Genomic DNA, 20,838 nt, shown 5'->3' with positions numbered 1-20,838 from the left:
GCACGATTCAACTTGCACATTCTGCGGCTGGACTGCCGCACCCTAAGTCTGTAAAAGCCCATTCCACGAGGAAAGTGGGCTCTTCTTGGGCGGCTGCCCGAGGGGTCTCGGCTTTACAAATTTGCCGAGCTGTTACTTGGTCGGGGTCAAACACTCTTGCAAGAATCTACAAGTTTGATACCCTGGTTGAGGAGGACCTAGAGTTTGCTCATTCGGTGCTGCAGAGTCATCCGCACCGCACTCTCCCGCCCGTTTGGGAGCTTTGGTATAATCCCCATGGTCCTTACGGAGTCCCCAGCATCCACTTAGGACGTTAGAGAAAATTAGATTTTAATCACCGGTAAATCTATTTCTCGTAGTCCGTAGTGGATGCTGGGCGCCCATCCCAAGTGCGGATTGTCTGCAATACTTGTATATAGTTATTGCCTAACTAAAGGGTTATCGTTGAGCCATCTGTTGAGAGGCTCAGTTGTTATCATACTGTTAACTGGGTATAGTATCACGAGTTATACGGTGTGATTGGTGTGGCTGGTATGAGTCTTACCCGGGATTCAAAATCCTTCCTTATTGTGTCAGCTCTTCCGGGCACAGTATCCTAACTGAGGTCTGGAGGAGGGTCTTAGTGGGAGGAGCCACTGCACACCAGGTAGTCCTAAAGCTTTCTTTAGTTGTGCCCAGTGTCCTGCGGAGCCGCTAATCCCCATGGTCCTTACGGAGTCCCCAGCATCCACTACGGACTACGAGAAATAGATTTACCGGTGAGTAAAATCTTATTTTTTCCTGACACTCCCAGAAAATGGCTAGTTAACATTAACACCCCCCAACATGCGCTTCCTGTCAATCAACTTGCGTACGCCTAGCGATCAGAAATGACGCTGGATTGTTTTGCAATTTGGCCTTGCGCATGTGCACAACGATCCGTGCACAATAAAAAACCTGCACTTCAGTAAATATATCCCATAAAGCCTGATCCTGAGATAAGAGTAAAGGAAAAAAGCAAGTAACTGTGCACCAGGACAAACCATGCTGTAATGCAAGCAAGCAAATACTTTTATCTTTTTTTTTGCATGCAGTGTAAATACCGTCTGCTTTCATATGTAGACCACATGTTGCGCAGCTTTATGTTTACACTGCAGTTGGGCAGATTTAAAATGTGCATAGAGATATATATTTTGGAGGGGCGTGCCAAACTTAAATCTAAATTGCAGAGTAGCATGGTTTTGTCAAGGTGCAAGATGACTTGCTCCTTTTTGTTCTACTGCCATCTCCAAATCAGGCCAATAACGTGGTCCGGAAACTTCCTGCGAGAGTCGCTTTAACTGATTCATTTTGTGATTCTGAAAACCTACATAGGGCCTGATTCTGAGTTGGGAGCAAAGACAAACTAGTAAGTAACTGTGCTCCTGGACAAACCACGCTGCAATGCAAGGGAGCATTTACATTTTGTTTTAGCATGCAGGGTAAATACCGCCTGCTTTTGCATGTAGCCCACATGCAGACAGCTTTAATTTTTCCACTGCAATAAGGACACTCCACTTTCAAATGAAAATCTCTGCACATTAAGTCTTCCCCACCTGCAGTGCCATTTGGTTTCTCTTACATCTTAGAGGATGCTGGGAACTCCGTAAGGACCATGGGGTATAGACGGGCTCCGCAGGAGACATGGGCACTATAAAAAAACTTTAGAATGGGTGTGCACTGGCTCCTCCATCTATGCCCCTCCTCCAGACCTTAGTTAGATCCTGTGCCCGGAGGAGACTGGGTGCATTACAGGGAGCTCTCCTGAGTTTCTCGGCAAAAAGAATTTTGTTAGGTTTTTTATTTTCAGGGAGCACTGCTGGCAACAGGCTCCCTGCATCGTGGGACTGAGGAGAGAGAAGCAGACCTACTTAAGAGATAGGCTCTGCTTCTTAGGCTACTGGACACCATTAGCTCCAGAGGGAGTCTGAACGCAGGTCTCCCCTCGCCGTGCGTCCCAGAGCCGCGCCGCCGTTCTCCTCACAGAGCCGGAAGATAGAAGCCGGGTGAGTATAAGAAGAAAGAAGACTTCTGATCTTCCCTGAGGTATCGCGCAGCGGTAACGCTGCGCGCCATTGCTCGCATACACAACACACACACGAGCAGGCACTGATGGGTGCAGGGCGCAGGGGGGGGCGCCCTGGGCAGCAATATAGACCTCTAGTACTGGCATATAAGTATATTTCTCCTTCATCCACTAGGGGCCACTGGAGCGTAGTTACAATGGGGATATAGTAGGCAGTAATTGGGAGCTGGCACTTTAAAATTCTCAACCTGTGGCTAGCTCCTCCCCTACTATCTCCCCTCCAAGCCAGTCTTAGTATGTGCCCGATGTGAGCTGGTTCACTTGGGTTTAGCTGAAGAAATTTTTCTTTTTTCTTTATTATTTTATTTTTCTTTCTTACAGACTGGCAGCTCTGCCACTGCCAGTCTGCACCGTGGGAGCTGCCGGCGGGGTCCCATCGCAGCTGCGTGCGGCTAGGGATGGGCCCCGGCTGAGGGAGACACTGAGCTCTCCTGAGTCGGCGGACACCGCTGCGTGCGGCGCGTGTCGCGGCCACTCCATCCAGCAGAAGATTCCGGCAGCATGGCAGCGGTGAGTATCAAAAATGGCCGGACACCGCTGCGTGCGGCTCGTGTCGGGGCCACTCCATCAGAAGATGAGTACAAAAGGGACCGGACACCGCTGCGTGCGGCGTGTGTCGGAGCCTCGGGGTCGAGTTGGAGTACGCCTAAAGTGTGGTGAGTACAAACATCCCCCCTTGTCACTGATGTATGTTTTATCATGTGTTTGAAGTGCTTGCTTCGGCAGCACTAAATTGGAACGATATAGAGAAGTTTAGCAAAGCCCCTGCGCAGCATGAGCCCTGTGCAAGGATGACATGCAAATTCTTGAAGCGTTCCATATAATCCTGACCAGAATTAAACAGTTTCAGTTTTCAACATAGGTATGGTCCCCTATACTCCAGTCATAGAAGGCTGGAGTGCATCAAAGGCGCTTAATAATTTGAACTTGGCGCCATTATATGGGGGGCGGAGCTTCAGCCCGCTCTGTAAACGGGCTCAGCGCTCTTCACTACCCGGCTGCAGAAGGCAGCCGGGGGATACACAGTGAGAATAGAAGCTGTATGCCAGAGTCTAAGGAGCATACTTAGCACATTATTATTTGCAAAAGTGAGTCATTATTGCTCACACAGCTAGGCTCCAGACTCTGGCACACAAGGTCACATGGGACTCGGTGCATGAAACGCTCCCCGGCCACAGCTTACAAGCGGCCGGGGAGATACAGGGCGCTTCCCGCTTATGGTAGAGCAGGTTTAAATTTGGCGCCGAAGCGGAGGGGGCGGAGCTAACTCCCGCTCTGTTCGGCGGGCTAAGCGCACTCCGTCCCCCGGCCGCTACAGGACACGCCGCTGCACTGTCACACCGCTCCCCGGCCGCTGCAAGCTCCCTTCCCTCTCCGGGCTGTTCAGGGAGGATAAAGGTAGGATGTGGGGGTGAAGGCTATTCCCGCTTTGCTCAGCGGGCTCCCGGCGGCGGATCGCAGCGTTCACTGCCTCTAGACACAAATCCTGTCTCAGGGGGGGTTTTTAAATTTTCTGTGCAGGGAGTTGCTGACATTCCTCCCTGCAGGAGAGTCCTCTGACAGGCATTTCATACAGGAGCCTGCTCTATTACAGGAGCTGGGGCTCATCTCATAATGATTCAAAAATGTGCACAATTTATTTACCATACATATACTACAGTATTTATCTACCCTAATGGGTTCACATACAGGGTTGGATTCACTGTGGGTGTGTATATATATATATATATATAGATGTGTATGTATGAATATATATATATATAGATGTGTGGAGGTATGTATATAGATATATGCATACAATGCCGTATATAGGGCAGTGCGGATGGTGTGGTGGTTGGCGTTGCTGCCTTGCGGCATGGAGGGCGTGGGTCTGGTTCCTACCAGTGCCCTACTTTTGTGTAGTTTGTACAGAGGTGTCCACATACATCTTTAAGATAAAACAAACCACTTCCGCAATGTTTTCTAATAACAAAATACCTCCTTGCCACATAACAATTTCCCCCATCTTTTCTCACAGTCTGGTCACCATTTTGAAAAGCCAGCGGAACCTCCGAGAAACATCTGGTGCACCTAAATTTAGCGGTACACTACATACAGTGTGGTCTTCCCTTTATTATTCCTTGGCTAGTTACTAATGCTATTTGTAATTTGGGGAATGCGTGTAAGGCATCAGACAAATAGCGCTGCGGCTCAGTACGCTAGTAGCGGGTATCTGTACAGGGGGACCAGGGTTTGAAAATAAAGAAACTTTAAGGGGAGCCCCTATAGCCTAGGGCTAAGACTCCTGTCCCACAGCGCAGCGCTACTGGTTCAGGTCTCCGCTGCTCCAGAAAGTTTATTTGATGTCGGTCACTATATATTATAGTGCAGACTTTACATATGGCTGTGTTTCTTTAACCCACCTTTTCTCCTCTCACCTGGGATAGTTAAAGAATTCCCTCTTAGGTGTGAAGTATGCGGTGGAGCCATCTGCAGAGCCCTCCACGCGCCTGCAGGACACTCCTGTTGAACAGCTCAGATTATACAGGTAATGTCACTATTAACCAGAGATCTTGTACGTCATTTCACCTCTCCAGGTTTCTAAAGGAACCTTGCTAACCTTCCAGGTTACAATACTAATGATGTCTGTTTTCTGTGGAGTCTGAACCAGTGTCTCAGAATATCCAGGTGCATTATACAGCAGTTCGTCTGGTACTGCAGGTAAAGGAGGCGGACACGTCAAGTCCATCAGGGTTCGACGCCAATGACGAAATGACAGCGACTGGCCCAGTCTCGGATGAGCTGGGCAGGCTCCGGTAGGCGGCCGTCAGACACCCGAACACACAAAATCAGGTATCAAACAATGTTTGTTTTCCCTACCCTCTTCCCACAGTCGTCAGGAGATGGTATCAGAACCTTTCTAGGATATACCCCTCGATGTACCGCCGGTCCAACAAGCTGCCGTTTTCCTGAGCAACCTTGTTCAGGGACCCATCGAAGACATATACGGCAGCATGTTTCTACCTTGTCCGGAACAGGTAGGTTGTGGAACAATTGTCCTCTAGGTTACAGGATGTTTCACATCAGGATCAATTGATACTTTGGTACAGGTCCGAATCACGATTCTGCTCTATGATCTTTGAAGGTCACCACGTCTGCAGACTCGGACCCTGCATTTTCGCTTGGGCTGTCTTAAACCGTCGACCTCTGGGGCTGCGACTGTGACAGGTGAACATGTAATCCTACGGGGCAGATGGTTCAGGGGAAGGAACTTTCTGCAGGATTTCTTGAACCATTGGAGGTAAGTCCACTTTGCTTTCTCCTAATACTGCCCCAGCTCCAAGACAGACCGTTACCGGTCTTTCCTTTAGATTTTTCCGTGACCCTTCGGAAACTTTCGACTCCACACGGGCGATATTTCAGTCGCCAGGGGATCTCAAAAAAAAAAAAAAAAAAAAAAAAAAAAGAGCTGAAGCAGAGGTTCAGCATCATCCTTATAAACCCACTACAGGTCAGACTTTCCTACCACCTGGAGGGTCCCAGGGTAGGCGCAGGTCGGTGGTCCTATGGGAAGAACTGAGAAGGCTGGGGCAAACTAGATTTCGGAACAACCATCTCAGGAGTCCCTCGGCAGGGGGCGGCCGATTTACGATGACAAGAGTCATACTGCAGGCGGCGCTCCATATGCTTCTAACCGCAAAGAGTGTTGATCCCTGTTTTTCACATATCATTTGAATCGGGACAGTTCTCAGGCCTTTGTTTTCTTCTCACGTTCCGAAGCCAGTTGGCTCGGCCAGACCTATTCTGGCCTTACAATCCTTTCAGTCTGTGATTGCTTTTTTTTTTTGAACAAGAAAGGGAGTTTTTACGTGTCCCTTGTCTTCAGAGATGCCTGTTTACTGATTTCAGTTGGACGGGCTTTTCTCAGATTCACATTACAGGATTCTCATTTTCACTGTCAGTCCTTTCCTCTCGGTATCTCTTCCGCTCCCACAGAGTTCAGGAAGATCACAGAATAACTCTTTCAAGGGCAGAAGGTGACGTTGGTTCCCTAAATGGACAATCTACTGCTGCTTTCCCACTCTGTACATTAGGTGGCTTCTGAATATCCGGAGGATCCAGGAGCTTATGGTTCAACACAGATCCAATTTATGCTCCTCATAGACGTTTCTCAACTTGGTCCGTCAGAGGATTTTTCCTTCCTCGGCACCAGGTACTCTATTCCTTCAGTCAAGTTGCGACGCAAGGAGTGGTCGCCTCCATTCCTCTCTGAGCGGGGGACAACATTCCTCTCTGAACGGGGGACAACATCCCTCTCTGAGCGGGGGACAACAATCTTCTTTCCGGGTCAAGCCACCAGGTCAGACTCCCGGGGGAGAAAACATTCCCCGGAGTTTTGTCAGCTGGTCCGCTGTGGGCGGAGATTTCGGATCGACCTCAGGGCGTTCTGACTGACTTTTTAACCCTTTACTACTCTCGGGCGTGAGCTCGGGCAGTAGCCGAGGAGGCCCTCAGGGCTCCGGGGAGTTTTCTGGTTATTCTATCCGGCCTCCCTTTTTAATTTCTACCTCCGGTTCGGTAACACAGGAGGGGATTATGCGTGCTAGTCCTCTCGGTGGCTCTGGTTGGGCCACAGATGTCTTGAAGATACAGATACACCTGTTGTCAGTAGAGGAGCCTATGCTACTACCTCGACTGGACTGTCCACTTCAACAACTTTTCCTTGTTCAATCTTACACTGGTTCCGTGTAACCGTGTGACTGTTCACGAGACCTCAGAAGGGAGTAGTTCCCTAGGTTGGTTAGGCCTACCGGGCCCCGATTTCAGAAGTCTGTTACCTCTTCTCGCTTTTGCCACTTTTGGAAAACTGTATCGGACATAATAAGCATAAAAGGGGTTTTCCCCTTCTTTCAGTTACCATTCAGCCGTCATCTTTGGTTTCTCTGGGAGGTTTTGCTCCGCTGCGCTTCATACCACACTGACCTGAATTTTAGGTCTCTGTTTTTTTTCGGTTTTCTTCCAAAAGAGATTAGCCTAGCGGCCGTAGGTTCGGCCTCTTTTTCAGGGAGTGCTCTATGGCATCTCCCCCGGCTGAGTTTCGGTCTCAGCGGTCGTTTCTTCCTGAGGGGATGTCCATTTTTCCGACAAATCTGACACTAGTGTTTTTTGGTCCTCTTTGAATGTTGTCATGGCTCGCCGACTCTCCCTACAGAGGTCTTCGGCTATTCGACAAAGTGTTTTCTTCTTGGTGCTGTACAATGCTCCCGTGCTAAATAGCCGGGGTCCCAACATACGCTGGGCCGTTGGATACATCTAACCATCAGACAGTCTTCTTGGAGGTTGCTAGGGAGCCTCCGTATTCCATTTCAGCGCACTTAACGCGCGTGGTAAGACCTTTGTGGGCGGCTGCCCGTGGGGTCTCCATAAATAGTTTGTCGGGCGGCTACTTGGTCGGACTGACATTCCTATTGTCAAATTCTACAAGTTTGACACTTTTGCGGCCTCTGCATCACAATTTGGCCGAGCAGTTTTTACAGGACTCGCAGCGCTCTCCCGCCCGTTTTTGGGAGCTCTGGGACGTCCCCATTGTAACTACGCTCCAGTGGCCCCTAGTGGATGAAGGAGAAAACAGGATTTTGGTACTTACCGATAAATCCCTTTCTCCGATTCCACAGGGGCCACTGGACGCCCGCCCAGCGCTGTTCCTCCTTGTTTTTTGCTTAACGGTTTGCAGATCACCATATGACTGCTTGTTGAGTTCAGGCTAGCCTGGTTTTTTGTCAGGTTCTGTTCCAGGTTTAGTTTGGGTTATCCTGGTTTACAGGGCGTCATTAACCTCCTCTACCTTAAGGTTTGTTTATTCCATCTCTCATCGGGCACAGTTTTACGTAGACTGGCTTGGAGGGGAGATAGTAGGGGAGGAGCTAGCCACAGGTTGAGAATTTTAAAGTGCCAGCTCCCAATTACTGCCTACTATATCCCCATTGTAACTACGCTCCAGTGGCCCCTGTGGAATCGGAGAAAGGGATTTATCGGTAAGTACCAAAATCCTGTTATAGGCTGCGGAGGCAGTAGTTATAAAAATCCCCCGACAGTTATACAAAATTGAGCGGGACCAAAGCCCGCCGCTGGAGGGGGCGGAGCTTGGTCCCACAACACTAACCAGCACCATTTTCTCCACAGTGTACAGCAGAGAAGCTGGCTCCCTGGACTCTCCCCTGCTGAACACGGTGACACAGGGCTGAAAAGAGAGGGGGTGGGGGGGGGCACTTGTAAGGCGCAGTGAGTGTATTACACAGATAATTATATATTAAAAAAAGCGCTATATTATCTGGGAAGTTGTTTGCAGTGTCAGTTGGCGCTGGGTGTGTGCTGGCATACTCTCTCTCTGTCTCTCCAAAGGGCCTTAGTGGGGAACTGTCTCCATATAAATATATCCCTGTGTGTGTGGGGGTGTCGGTACGAGTGTGTCGACATGTCTGAAGCGGAAGGCTCATCTAAGGAGGAGGTGGAGCAGATGATTGTGATGTCTCCGTCGGCAACGCCGACTCCTGATTGGTTGGACATGTGGAATGTTTTAAATGCAAATGTGACCTTATTACATAAGAGGCTGGACAAAGCAGAGTCCAGGGAAAAAGCAGGGAGTCAATCCATGGCTTTGACTGTGTCACAGGGCCCTTCAGGGTCTCAAAAACGTTCTCTATCCCAAATAGCAGACACTGATACCGACACAAATTCTGACTCCAGTGTCGACTATGATGATGCAAGGTTATACAACCAAGGGTGGCCAAAAATATTCATTATATGATCATTGCAATAAAAGACGTTTTGCATATCACAGATGACCCCTCTGTCCCTGACACGAGGGTGCGCATGTATAAGGAAAAGAAACCTGAGGTAACCTTTCCCCCATCTCATGAGCTGAACGAGTTATTTGAAAAAGCTTGGTAAACTCCAGACAAAAACCTGCAGATTCCCAAGAGGATTCTTATGGCGTATCCTTTCCCTGCGGAGGACAGGGTACGGTGGGAATTCTCGCCCAGGGTAGACCAGGCTTTAACGCGCTTGTCCAAGAAGGTGGCGCTACCGTCTCCTGACACGGCAGCCCTCAAGGATCCTGCTGATCACAGACAGGAAACTACCTTAAAATCTATTTATACGCATACGGGTGCTTTACTCAGACCGGCAATAGCATCGGCATGGGTATGTAGCGCAGTTGCAGCTTGGACAGATACCTTGTCAGCTGACTTTAATACCCTAGATAGGGATACCATTTTATTGACTTTAGGTCATATTAAAGACGCAGTCTTACATATGAGAGATGCTCAAAGAGACGTTGGGCTGCTAGGTTCGAGAGCCAACGCCAATGGGATTTCTGCTAGGCGTGCCCTGTGATGCCGACTCAAAGAAGCATATGGAGGTTTTACCTTACAAGGGTGAAGTTTTATTTGGGGAAGGTCTTGCGGACCTGGTTTCAACAGCTACCGCGGGTAAATCTACCTTTTTGCCTTTTGTTCCCCCGCAGCAAAAGAAAACTCTGCAATATCAGATGCAGTCCTTTCGGTCGCATAAGTCCAGAAGAGGTCGGGGCTCATCCTTCCTCGCCAGAAGTAAGGGTAGAGGAAAAAGAACGCCTGCTTCGGCTAGTTCCCAGGAACAGAAGTCCTCCCCGGCTTCTACTAAATCCACTGCATGACGCTGGGGCTCCACTGAGGGAGTCCGCGCCGGTGGGGGCACGTCTTCGACTCTTCAGCCAGGTCTGGGTTCGGTCAGACGTGGATCCTTGGGCATTGGAAATTGTATCCCAAGGCTACAAACTGGAATTCGAAGAGGTGCCCCCTCGCCGATTTTTCAAGTCGGTCTTGCCAGCTTCTCCCCCAGAGAGGGCAGTAGTGTTAGCTGCGATTCAAAAGCTGTGTCAACAGCAGGTGATTATCAAGGTTCCCTTAGTCCAACAGGGAAAAGGGTACTATTCGACCCTGTTCGTGGTCCCGAAGCCGGATGGCTCGGTCAGACCCATTTTAAATCTAAAATCCCTAAACCTGTACTTGAAAAAGTTCGAATTCAAGATGGAATCGCTCCGGGCAGTGATCTCCAGTATGGAAGGGGGGGATTTTATGGTGTCACTAGACATAAAGGATGCGTACCTTCATGTCCCCATATATCCTCCTCATCAAGAGTACCTGAGATTCGCTGTACAGGACTGTCATTACCAGTTTCAGACGTTGCCGTTTGGGCTTTCCACGGCCCCGAGAATTTTTACCAAGGTGATGGCGGAGATGATGGTGCTCCTGCGCAGGCAGGGAGTCACAATTATCCCGTACTTGGACGATCTCCTGATAAAAGCGAGATCGAGAGAACAATTGCTGAAGAGCGTATCGCTCTCCCTGACAGTGCTACAACAGCACGGTTGGATTCTAAATCTGCCAAAGTCACAGTTGATTCCAACGGCTCGACTATCATTCCTAGGCATGATTCTGGACACGGAACGGAAGAGGGTTTTTCTCCCAATGGGAAAAGCCCAGGACCTCCAGAACATGGTCAGAGACCTGCTAAAACCAAAAAGAGTGTCTGTTCATCAATGCACTCGAGTTCTGGGGAAAATGGTGGCAGCCTATGAGGCCATCCCTTTCGGCAGGTTTCATGCGAGGACATTTCAGTGGTACCTTCTGGACAAGTGGTCCGGGTCCCATCTACAAATACATCAGAAGATAAGCCTGTCCCCCAGGGCCAGGGTGTCTCTCCTGTGGTGGCTGCAGAGTGCTCACCTTCTAGAGGGTCGCAGGTTCGGCATTCAAGACTGGGTTCTGATGACCACGGACGCGAGCCTCCGAGGATGGGGAGCAGTCACACAAGGAAGAAATTTTCAGGGACTATGGTCAAGCCAGGAGGCTTGTCTGCACATCAACGTACTGGAATTGAGGGCCATATACAACGGCCTATGACAAGCGAAGTATCTTCTTCGCGACCTACCGGTTCTGGTTCAATCAGACAACGTCACAGCAGTGGCTCATGTAAACCGCCAAGGCGGGACAAGGAGCAGAGTGGCAATGGCGGAAACCACCAGGATTCTTCGCTGGGTGGAAAATCACGTAAGCGCTCTGTCAGCAGTTTTCATTCCAGGAGTGGACAACTGGGAAGCAGACTTCCTCAGCAGGCACGATCTCCATCCAGGAGAGTGGGGACTTCATCAAGAAGTTTTTGCAGAGATAACAAGTCTTTGGGGAATTCCTCAAATAGACATAATGGCGTTACGCCTCAACAAGAAGCTTCGGAGGTATTGTGCCAGGTCAAGGGACCCTCAGGCAGTAGCGGTGGATGCCCTGGGTGTTTCAGTCGGTCTATGTGTTCCCTCCTCTTCCTCCCATCTCAAAAATATTGAGAATCATAAGATGAAAAAGAGTGCGGACAATACTCATTGTTCCAGATTGGCCTTGAAGGGCCTGGTAATGCTCACAGAAGATCCGTGGCCTCTTCCGCTCAGGGAGGACCTGTTACAGCAGGGGCCCTGCGTGTTCCAAGACTTACCGCGGTTACGTTTGACGGCATGGCGGTTGAACACCGAATCCTAGCTGGGAAAGGTATTCCGGAAGAAGTCATCCCTACGCTGATAAAGGCTAGGAAGGAGGTGACGGCGACACATTATCACCGTATCTGAGGAAGTATGTCTCTTGGTGTGAAGCCAAGAATGCTCCTAGGGAAGATTTCCACTTGGGCCGTTTTCTCCACTTTCTACAGACAGGAGTGGATATGGGCCTGAAGTTAGGCTCCATAAAGGTACAGATTTCGGCCCTATCTATATTCTTTCAGAAGGAATTGGCTTCTCTCCCAGAACTCCAGACTTTTGTAAAGGGAGTGCTGCACATCCAGCCTCCTTTTGTGCCCCCAGTGGCACCTTGGGACCTTAACGTGGTGTTACAGTTTCTAAAATCTCACTGGTTTGAGCCTCTTCAAACAGTTTGAATTAAAATTTCTCACTTGGAAGATGGTCATGTTGTTGGCCTCGGCATCTGCAAGGCGGGTGTCCGAATTGGCGGCTTTGTCTCACAAAAGCCCATATCTGATTTTCCATGTGGATAGAGCAGAGTTGAGGACGCGTCCTCAATTTTTGACTAAGGTGGTTTCATCGTTTCATATGAACCAACCTATTGTGGTGCCTGTGGCTACGGATGACTTGGAGGACTCCAAGGCCCTGGATGTAGTCAGGGCCTTAAAAATCTATGTAGCCAGGACGGCTCGGGTTAGGGAAACAGAGGCACTGTTTGTCCTGTATGCGGCCAACAAAGTGGGCGCTCCTGCTTCGAAGCAGACTATTGCTCGCTGGATCTGTAACAGGATTCAGCAGGCTCATTCTACGGCAGGATTGCCATTACCAAATTCGGTAAAGGCCCATTCCACTAGGAAGGTGGGCTCTTCTTGGGCGGCTGCCCGAGGCGTCTCTGCTTTACAGCTTTGCCGAGCAGCTACCTGGTCGGGTTCAAACACTTTTGCAAAGTTCTATAAGTTTGATACCCTGGCTGATCAGGACCTTGCGTATGCCCGGTCTGGAGCTTTGGTATAAACCCCATGGTCCTTACGGAGTCCCCAGCATCCTCTAGGACGTAAGAGAAAATAAGATTTTAAACCTACCGGTAAATCTTTTTCTCCTAGTCCGTAGAGGATGCTGGGCGCCTGTCCCAGTGCGGACTACTTTCTGCAAGGCTTGTATATAGTTATTGCTTACATAAGGGTTATGTTACAGTTGTAATCAGTCTTTGGCTGATACTGTTTTGTTGCATACTGTTAACTGGTTGAGTATATTCCATGTTAAACGGTGTGGATGGTGTGGGCTGGTATGTATCTTGCCCTTGGATTAACAAAATCCTTTCCTCGTACTGTCCGTCTCCTCTGGGCACAGTTCTCTAACTGAGGTCTGGAGGAGGGGCATGGAAGGGAGGAGCCAGTGCACACCCATTCTAAAGTTCTTTATAGTGCCCATATCTCCTGCGGAGTCTGTCTATACCCCATGGTCCTTACGGAGTCCCCAGCATCCTCTACGGACTAGGAGAAAAAGATTTACCGGTAGGTTTAAAATCTTAATTTTGCCAAGGTGCAAAGTTACTTTTATTTATTTATTTGCTGTGATCCAAGATCAGAATCCAGCCCATAATCCGCTTTAATTGAATTGCTTAGAGGGCTGTCTCGGTCCAGAGCCTCTTTTTCTGTCTAAGATGAGACAAACATTTATTCTGGTCTGAGTAGCTGTGCAAAGTGCTAGAATGTGATTACTGTTTTAAGGGGTCAGTGGGAATTGAAGGGCATTGGTCTATCCCAATCTTTCAGTGGCAAATCTTTATGTTCTCGTACAGCTTATGATAGGTATTGTGATTGCAATTTATTTGACAAAGTCTGGTTCATCTCCCAAATCTTATTACAGATTTAATTTTGTCTCTCCAGTGTGTGTAAGAGATGCATTAGAAAAATGGATCACCACTGCCCATGGGTCAACAACTGTGTGGGAGAGAATAACCAGAAATTCTTTGTTTTGTTTACTGTGAGTATTTAAAATATTTTTCATCAAAATGAGAATGCAGACCGGCCTGATAATTGTGCATAGTGTAAAAAGCCTACTTTGTTACTAAGCAATAGGGAGGTATCCAATTAACCACGATCATGCTGCGGCCACGAAAAACAAGGTTGTTGTTTTTTATCACCTCTATCCTGTTATACCGGCTGAAAATTCCTTGTTTTTCGTGCAAAAATACATAGGTCCGTGGCTTTTTGCAGGACCTATGTATTCTTGCGGGACTTATTGCAAAAACAAAAAAACAAAAACAGACACTTATCGCGGATTTGCTTTGCATGTCTGAGGCATGCAAACCTAATCCCCAATAAGCAGCGAGAGATAATTGCCGTCTATAGGGGCTAATAGGATAGCCCCCGGCGAATCCAGTAACTGCAGTAAATGGCCGCAGCTAATTGGATACCGCCCATAGTCTGTTGTGTAAAAGGGGAGCTATACACAATTGGCCTTATTTAGCTAATAAACCGAATCGTAAAATGTGTCCACAAAAAAATGAGCATCTTTGCAACCAATTCGGAGGTGGTCACATGCGCAAGTCTGTAGCTGTGGCTTCATCCCCTTGGCTGCATCTCCCTCCCCTTAACCTACCTGGGTCTGTAGCGGCTGGAGTACTACTATAGGTGTACTATAGGTGTGGTGAGCTATGAAATTGCTACAATCCTAGTGCCTAATGCAAGTTACAGTCTAGATAGTGCAGATAATTAGCACCCAAGCAGCTATGCTCATGTAACCTGTGAAGCAAAAGCAAATAGGAAATTGTGTTTTATCTAAGGACATCAACTGGGTCAGAAGTTCTCTTTTTATATTTGTGAAACAAGTGCAGTATAAAGTATACAGTATAAACTCACTATTTAAACACACTTTCAATAGTTTCAGGATTTTAGTCATCGCAGTCAGTGTTACACTCTATCCAGGGTCAGTGCACACGCAAATCAGACCCCTACATGCGGCTGTGTGTGTGACTTCCACCCACCATTTGAGTCACACTATGCTAGTAAATGCCCACACCACTTTCTTACTATCCTTCTCCACATATGATCGTTCATTCTAGCCACAATTTCAGCCCCATAGTCTTCCTCAATCACATTCAAAAGATGCAATTGCGAAAACTTGCATATGCACATAAAATAAAAAAAGCAAGTGCTCCGTAAGTTGGATTTTACAGTTGAATCTAGAAGTCCACCTTTCTGATACAGGCACGGTTAGTTAGATACATTGAAAAAACTTACACAAAAAAATGTCTCAGCGCTATTTGCTGGGTAGAAATAAGTACACATAAATTAAAATCAACATAAAGGAACATACTAATCAATAGCAGCTGTTAAAAGGGAGAGTACTCCACCCTTGAATGAAAAAAACTAAATACACAGATCACAGCGCTTGTTAAAAAGATATGTACCTTTATTAATACCATATAAAATGCAGTAATTAATAATAACAAGAAATCTCATCCTGCGTTCCGGTCAGTCCTGCAGAGTATTAAACACAAAATGCAGTTTTAACTCCCAGCCTTGTAAGTATGATTAATATATAGGCTTTTCAAGCTCCGCTGATTGGTTAGTCTCTTGACTTTAAATGGTTAAGAATAATTAGCGATGCAATGGTTAGTATCACTGGTATTGACTGATTAGTTGCAACAAATATTAAAATCAGTGTTTAGTAGTTAGTACAGCATGCTGTTTTCTTTAACTTTGAAACAATGGCAGTGATCCACACGAATGTGTTTGTAAAAAACCTGTTTTGACCTCTAGTTCCATGTACTGGTGTCTCCTGGCTCCTGGTGCTTTATCATCCTATTAGAGGTGCCATGTCTGGAGTGTCCAAGCAATGGAAAGGTGCCTGCAGGTATTTGCAAAGTCAGACCGGTACCAGACAAGTGTTGTCCGGTACCGGTCCGACTTTGCAAATACCTGCAGGCACCTTTCCATTGCTTGGACACTCCAGACATGGCACCTCTAATGGGATGATAAAGCACCAGGATCCGGGAGACACCAGTACATGGAACTAGAGGTCAAAACAGGTTTTTCTCTGACGTCCTAGTGGATGCTGGGACTCCGTCAGGACCATGGGGATTAGCGGCTCCGCAGGAGACAGGGCACAAAAATAAAGCTTTAGGATCAGGTGGTGTGCACTGGCTCCTCCCCCTATGACCCTCCTCCAAGCCTCAGTTAGGTTTTTGTGCCCGTCCGAGCAGGGTGCAATCTAGGTGGCTCTCCTAAAGAGCTGCTTAGAAAAAGTTTTTAGGTTTTTTATTTTCAGTGAGTCCTGCTGGCAACAGGCTCACTGCATCGAGGGACTTAGGGGAGAGAAGTGAACTCACCTGCGTGCAGGATGGATTGGCTTCTTAGGCTACTGGACACCATTAGCTCCAGAGGGATCGAACACAGGCCCAGCCATGGAGTCCGGTCCCGGAGCCGCGCCGCCGACCCCCCTTGCAGATGCCGAAGATTGAAGAGGTCCAGAAACAGGCGGCAGAAGACTTTTCAGTCTTCATGAGGTAGCGCACAGCACTGCAGCTGTGCGCCATTGTTGTCGGCACACTTCACACAGCGGTCACTGAGGGTGCAGGGCGCTGGGGGGGGCGCCCTGGGCAGCAATGTATAATACCTTTCTTATGGCTAAAAATACATCACATATAGCCCTTGACAATGCTAAATTTCCTTGTCGTATAAACAACCCTTTATGAAGTCTAAGAACACTGTACGCTGTTTACTTAAGAAGTACCGTAATGGTACGCTAGTTGCGTAACGATCGCTCAGCCGTAGGCGAGACGCTCAAGCGTCACGTTCGCTCACGGCCCAGTGATCACAGGACACGTTATTGGCTATGACTAGAGTAATGATTCGCTATGGCGTAGCGGACGCTCGAGACCACGAGGAGATCACCAGCGGCGCAGACGCTCACAACGCTATACCTTTATGTCTAAACCTTATACCAATGAAATACACGGAATACCTTAATGTGAATACAGGGTGTAAGTGCAACCTTGTGTAACCTGACTAACTACAAAGCTGCTTGAGCGTCACCGACGCTCAAGTGAACACTTAACACTATAGGAAATACACAGATACTGGTTTAGGGTCCAAAGCCTATTAACTGTATTATATCTAGTATACTTGTAAAAAGGGGATAACAGTACAAATGATACACTACAATATAACAAAGACTTCCTAACCAAAATACAATACTATCTAATACAATACAATACTAGTCTAGGGGAGATACGAGAGAAAGAGAAGGGAAAGAGAGAGAGAGAGAGAGACGGAGAGAGATGAGAGAGATTGGCTCACAGAAAGACAATGATTACGGAGAGAAACTTACGCACAGGGTAAACGATCGCATGCGCCTGGACATCCAGCACCCGATTTTCAGCAATGAGAACCGTTGAAGAGTGAGAGCTGGATGTGGTCGGCCTGCCTATTTATGCCCCACACACAATGCAATCTCATAGTCCCTACAATCCCATTGTCCATTGGATGAAGGAATTCGACCCTGTATCACAACAAAAGGTCATAGGTTGATTCATACAGGTGGGCTGTGACGATTTCAAACAGCTCAGGTGGGTGGGGAACTAGGTTTCCCGCCGCATACCTGAGTATGAGTAAATAGTAGAAATGGACATAAACTTCTTATGTCCATAACTATTCGCACGAGCGATTAATACGCTCCAAACCAACACCGGAATATTGCTAATTAAATACTCTTCCGATGGGTACCAAACACTGCTGTATGATTCCTGTTAGACCCTTCGTACAATACAAAGAGGGATTACTTTAAACAGGGACCTTCTATATTAACCAAACTTTCAGAAACTATCAAAGAGATCATGATCTATAAACTACATTAATTGTGAAAATATGTAACGAATGAGTCGCACGCTACGACTACATAAACTCTACCGTAAATACGCATACCGCGCCTGCGAGTGCACGCTATTGCGGGTATGCGCCTTCACGGGAGAGCGTACGCATGCGCAGCACGGACCAGTGTGCGGTGCAAATATGGCAACGTGCATGGGGATATTTTTCTGACTTTGACACCCTTGAGGCTATATGGATGTATTTAACCCCTGCCAGATCTCACAAACTCCGGGAGAAGAGCCCGCCGAAATAGGGGGCGGGGCTTATTCTCCTCAGCACACAGCGCCATTTTCCTGCTCAGCTCCGCTGTGAGGAAGGCTCCCAGGACTCTCCCCTGCACTGCACTACAGAAACAGGGTAAAACAGAGAGGGGGGGCACTTTTTTTGGCGATATTACTATATTTAAGCTGCTATAAGGATACAACACTTATATAGGGTTGTTCCCATATATATTATAGCGCTTGGGTGTGTGCTGGCAAACTCTCCCTCTGTCTCCCCAAAGGGCTAGTGGGGTCCTGTCTTCAATAGAGCATTCCCTGTGTGTCTGCTGTGTGTCGGTACGTGTGTGTCGACATGTATGAGGACGATGTTGGTGTGGAGGCAGAGCAATTGCCGGTAATGGTGATGTCGCCCCCCAGGGAGTCGACACCGGAATGGATGGCTTTGTTTATGGAATTACGTGATAATGTCAGCACATTACAAAAATCAGTTGACGACATGAGACGGCCGGCAAACCAGTTAGTACCTGCCCAGGCGTCTCAGACACCGTCAGGGGCTGTAAAACGCCCTTTACCTCAGTCGGTCGACACAGACCCAGACACGGACACTGAATCTAGTGTCGACGGTGAAGAAACAAACGTATTTTCCAGTAGGGCCACACGTTATATGATCACGGCAATGAAGGAGGCTTTACATATCTCTGATACTGCAAGTACCACAAAAAGGGGTATTATGTGGGGTGTGAAAAAACTACCTGTAGTTTTTCCTGAATCAGAGGAATTGAATGATGTATGTGATGAAGCGTGGGTTAACCCAGATAGAAAAGTGCTAATTTCAAAAAAGTTATTGGCATTATACCCTTTCCCGCCAGAGGTTAGGGCGCGCTGGGAAACACCCCCTAGGGTGGATAAGGCGCTCACACGCTTATCAAAACAAGTGGCGTTACCGTCTCCTGATACGGCCGCCCTCAAGGATCCAGCTGATAGGAGGCTGGAAACTACCCTAAAAAGTATATACACACATACTGGTGTTATACTGCGACCAGCCATCGCCTCAGCCTGGATGTGCAGTGCTGGGGTGGTCTGGTCGGATTCCCTGACTGAAAATATTGATACCCTGGATAGGGACAGTATTTTATTGACTTTAGAGCAATTAAAGGATGCTTTTCTTTATATGCGAGATGCTCAGAGGGATATTTGCACTCTGGCATCGAGAGTAAGTGCGATGTCCATATCTGCCAGAAGAAGTTTATGGACGCGACAGTGGTCAGGTGATGCGGATTCCAAACGGCATATGGAAGTATTGCCGTATAAAGGGGAGGAATTATTTGGCGTGGGTCTATCGGATCTGGTGGCCACGGCAACTGCCGGGAAATCCACCTTTTTACCTCAGACCCCCTCCCAACAGAAAAAGACACCGTCTTTTCAGCCGCAGTCCTTTCGGTCCTATAAGAACAAGCGGGCAAAAGGACAGTCATATCTGCCCCGAGGCAGGGGAAAGGGTAAGAGAGGGCAGCAAGCAGCTCCTTCCCAGGAACAGAAGCCCTCCCCGGGTTCTGCAAAGCCCTCAGCATGACGCTGGGGCTTTACAAGCGGACTCAGGAGCGGTGGGGGGTCGACTCAAGAATTTCAGCGCGCAGTGGGCTTGCTCACAGGTGGACCCCTGGATCCTGCAGGTAGTATCTCAGGGTTACAGGTTGGAAATCGAGAAGTCTCCCCCTCGCCGGTTCCTAAAGTCTGCTTTGCCAACGTCTCCCTCAGACAGGGCGACGGTATTGGAAGCCATTCACAAGCTGTTTTCTCAGCAGGTGATAGTCAAGGTACCCCTCCTACAACAGGGAAAGGGGTATTACTCCACGCTATTTGTGGTACCGAAGCCGGACGGCTCGGTAAGACCTATTCTAAATCTGAAATCTTTGAACCTGTACATACAAAAATTCAAGTTCAAGATGGAGTCACTCAGAGCAGTGATAGCGAATCTGGAAGAAGGGGACTTTATGGTGTCCCTGGACATCAAGGATGCTTACCTGCATGTCCCAATTTGCCCTTCACACCAAGGGTACCTCAGGTTCGTGGTGCAAAACTGTCATTATCAGTTTCAGACGCTGCCGTTTGGGTTGTCCACGGCACCTCGGGTCTTTACCAAGGTAATGGCCGAGATGATGTTTCTTCTGCGAAGAAAAGGCGTATTAATTATCCCTTACTTGGACGATCTCCTGATAAGGGCAAGGTCCAGAGAACAGCTGGAAGACGTAGTAGCACTAACCCAAGTAGTGCTGCAACAGCACGGGTGGATTCTGAATTTTCCAAAATCTCAATTGAACCCGACGACACGTCTGCTGTTCCTGGGAATGATTCTGGACACGGTTCAGAAAAAGGTGTTTCTTCCGGAGGAGAAAGCCAGGGAGTTATCCGAACTTGTCAGGAACCTCCTAAAACCAGGAAAAGTGTCTGTGCATCAATGCACAAGAGTCCTGGGAAAGATGGTGGCTTCTTACGAAGCGATTCCATTCGGCAGATTCCACGCACAAACTTTTCAGTGGGATCTGCTGGACAAATGGTCCGGATCGCATCTGCAGATGCATCAGCGGATAACCTTATCGCCACGGACAAGGGTGTCTCTTCTGTGGTGGTTGCAGAGTGCTCATCTGTTAGAGGGCCGCAGATTCGGCATACAGGACTGGGTCCTGGTGACCACGGATGCCAGTCTGAGAGGCTGGGGAGCGGTCACACAGGGAAGAAACTTCCAGGGAGTATGGTCAAGCCTGGAGATGTCTCTTCACATAAATATACTGGAGCTAAGAGCGATTTACAATGCTCTAAGCCTGGCAAAACCCCTGCTTCAGGGTCAGCCGGTGTTGATCCAGTCGGACAACATCACGGCAGTCGCCCACGTAAACAGACAGGGCGGCACAAGAAGCAGGAGAGCAATGGCAGAAGCTGCAAGGATTCTTCGCTGGGCGGAAGATCATGTGATAGCACTGTCAGCAGTGTTCATTCCGGGAGTGGACAACTGGGAAGCAGACTTCCTCAGCAGACACGATCTACACCCGGGAGAGTGGGGACTTCATCCAGAAGTCTTCCACATGATTGTGAACCGTTGGGAAAAACCAA

The 20,838-nt window shown here is 48.2% G+C and overlaps 1 protein-coding gene and 1 pseudogene across 1 annotated transcript in view; both read left to right on the top strand.

Annotated features, from left to right (window-relative positions):
* The window catches only part of ZDHHC3 (zinc finger DHHC-type palmitoyltransferase 3), a 157,881-nt gene that overhangs the window by 75,394 nt on the left and 61,649 nt on the right, over positions 1–20,838 (top strand). Inside the window, exon 4 of the mRNA XM_063922414.1 lies at positions 13,520–13,616. Coding sequence (XP_063778484.1) covers positions 13,520–13,616 — 97 coding nt within the window. The remainder of the gene's footprint in view (positions 1–13,519; positions 13,617–20,838) is intronic.
* Positions 2,815–2,930, top strand: LOC134931346 (U6 spliceosomal RNA; annotated as a pseudogene).

This window comes from Pseudophryne corroboree, chromosome 5, assembly GCF_028390025.1.
Source record: "Pseudophryne corroboree isolate aPseCor3 chromosome 5, aPseCor3.hap2, whole genome shotgun sequence".
Classification (NCBI taxonomy): Eukaryota; Metazoa; Chordata; class Amphibia; order Anura; family Myobatrachidae; genus Pseudophryne; species Pseudophryne corroboree.
The sequence above is the reverse complement of the archived record's forward strand: the minus strand, read 5'-3'. Positions and strand labels throughout refer to the sequence as shown.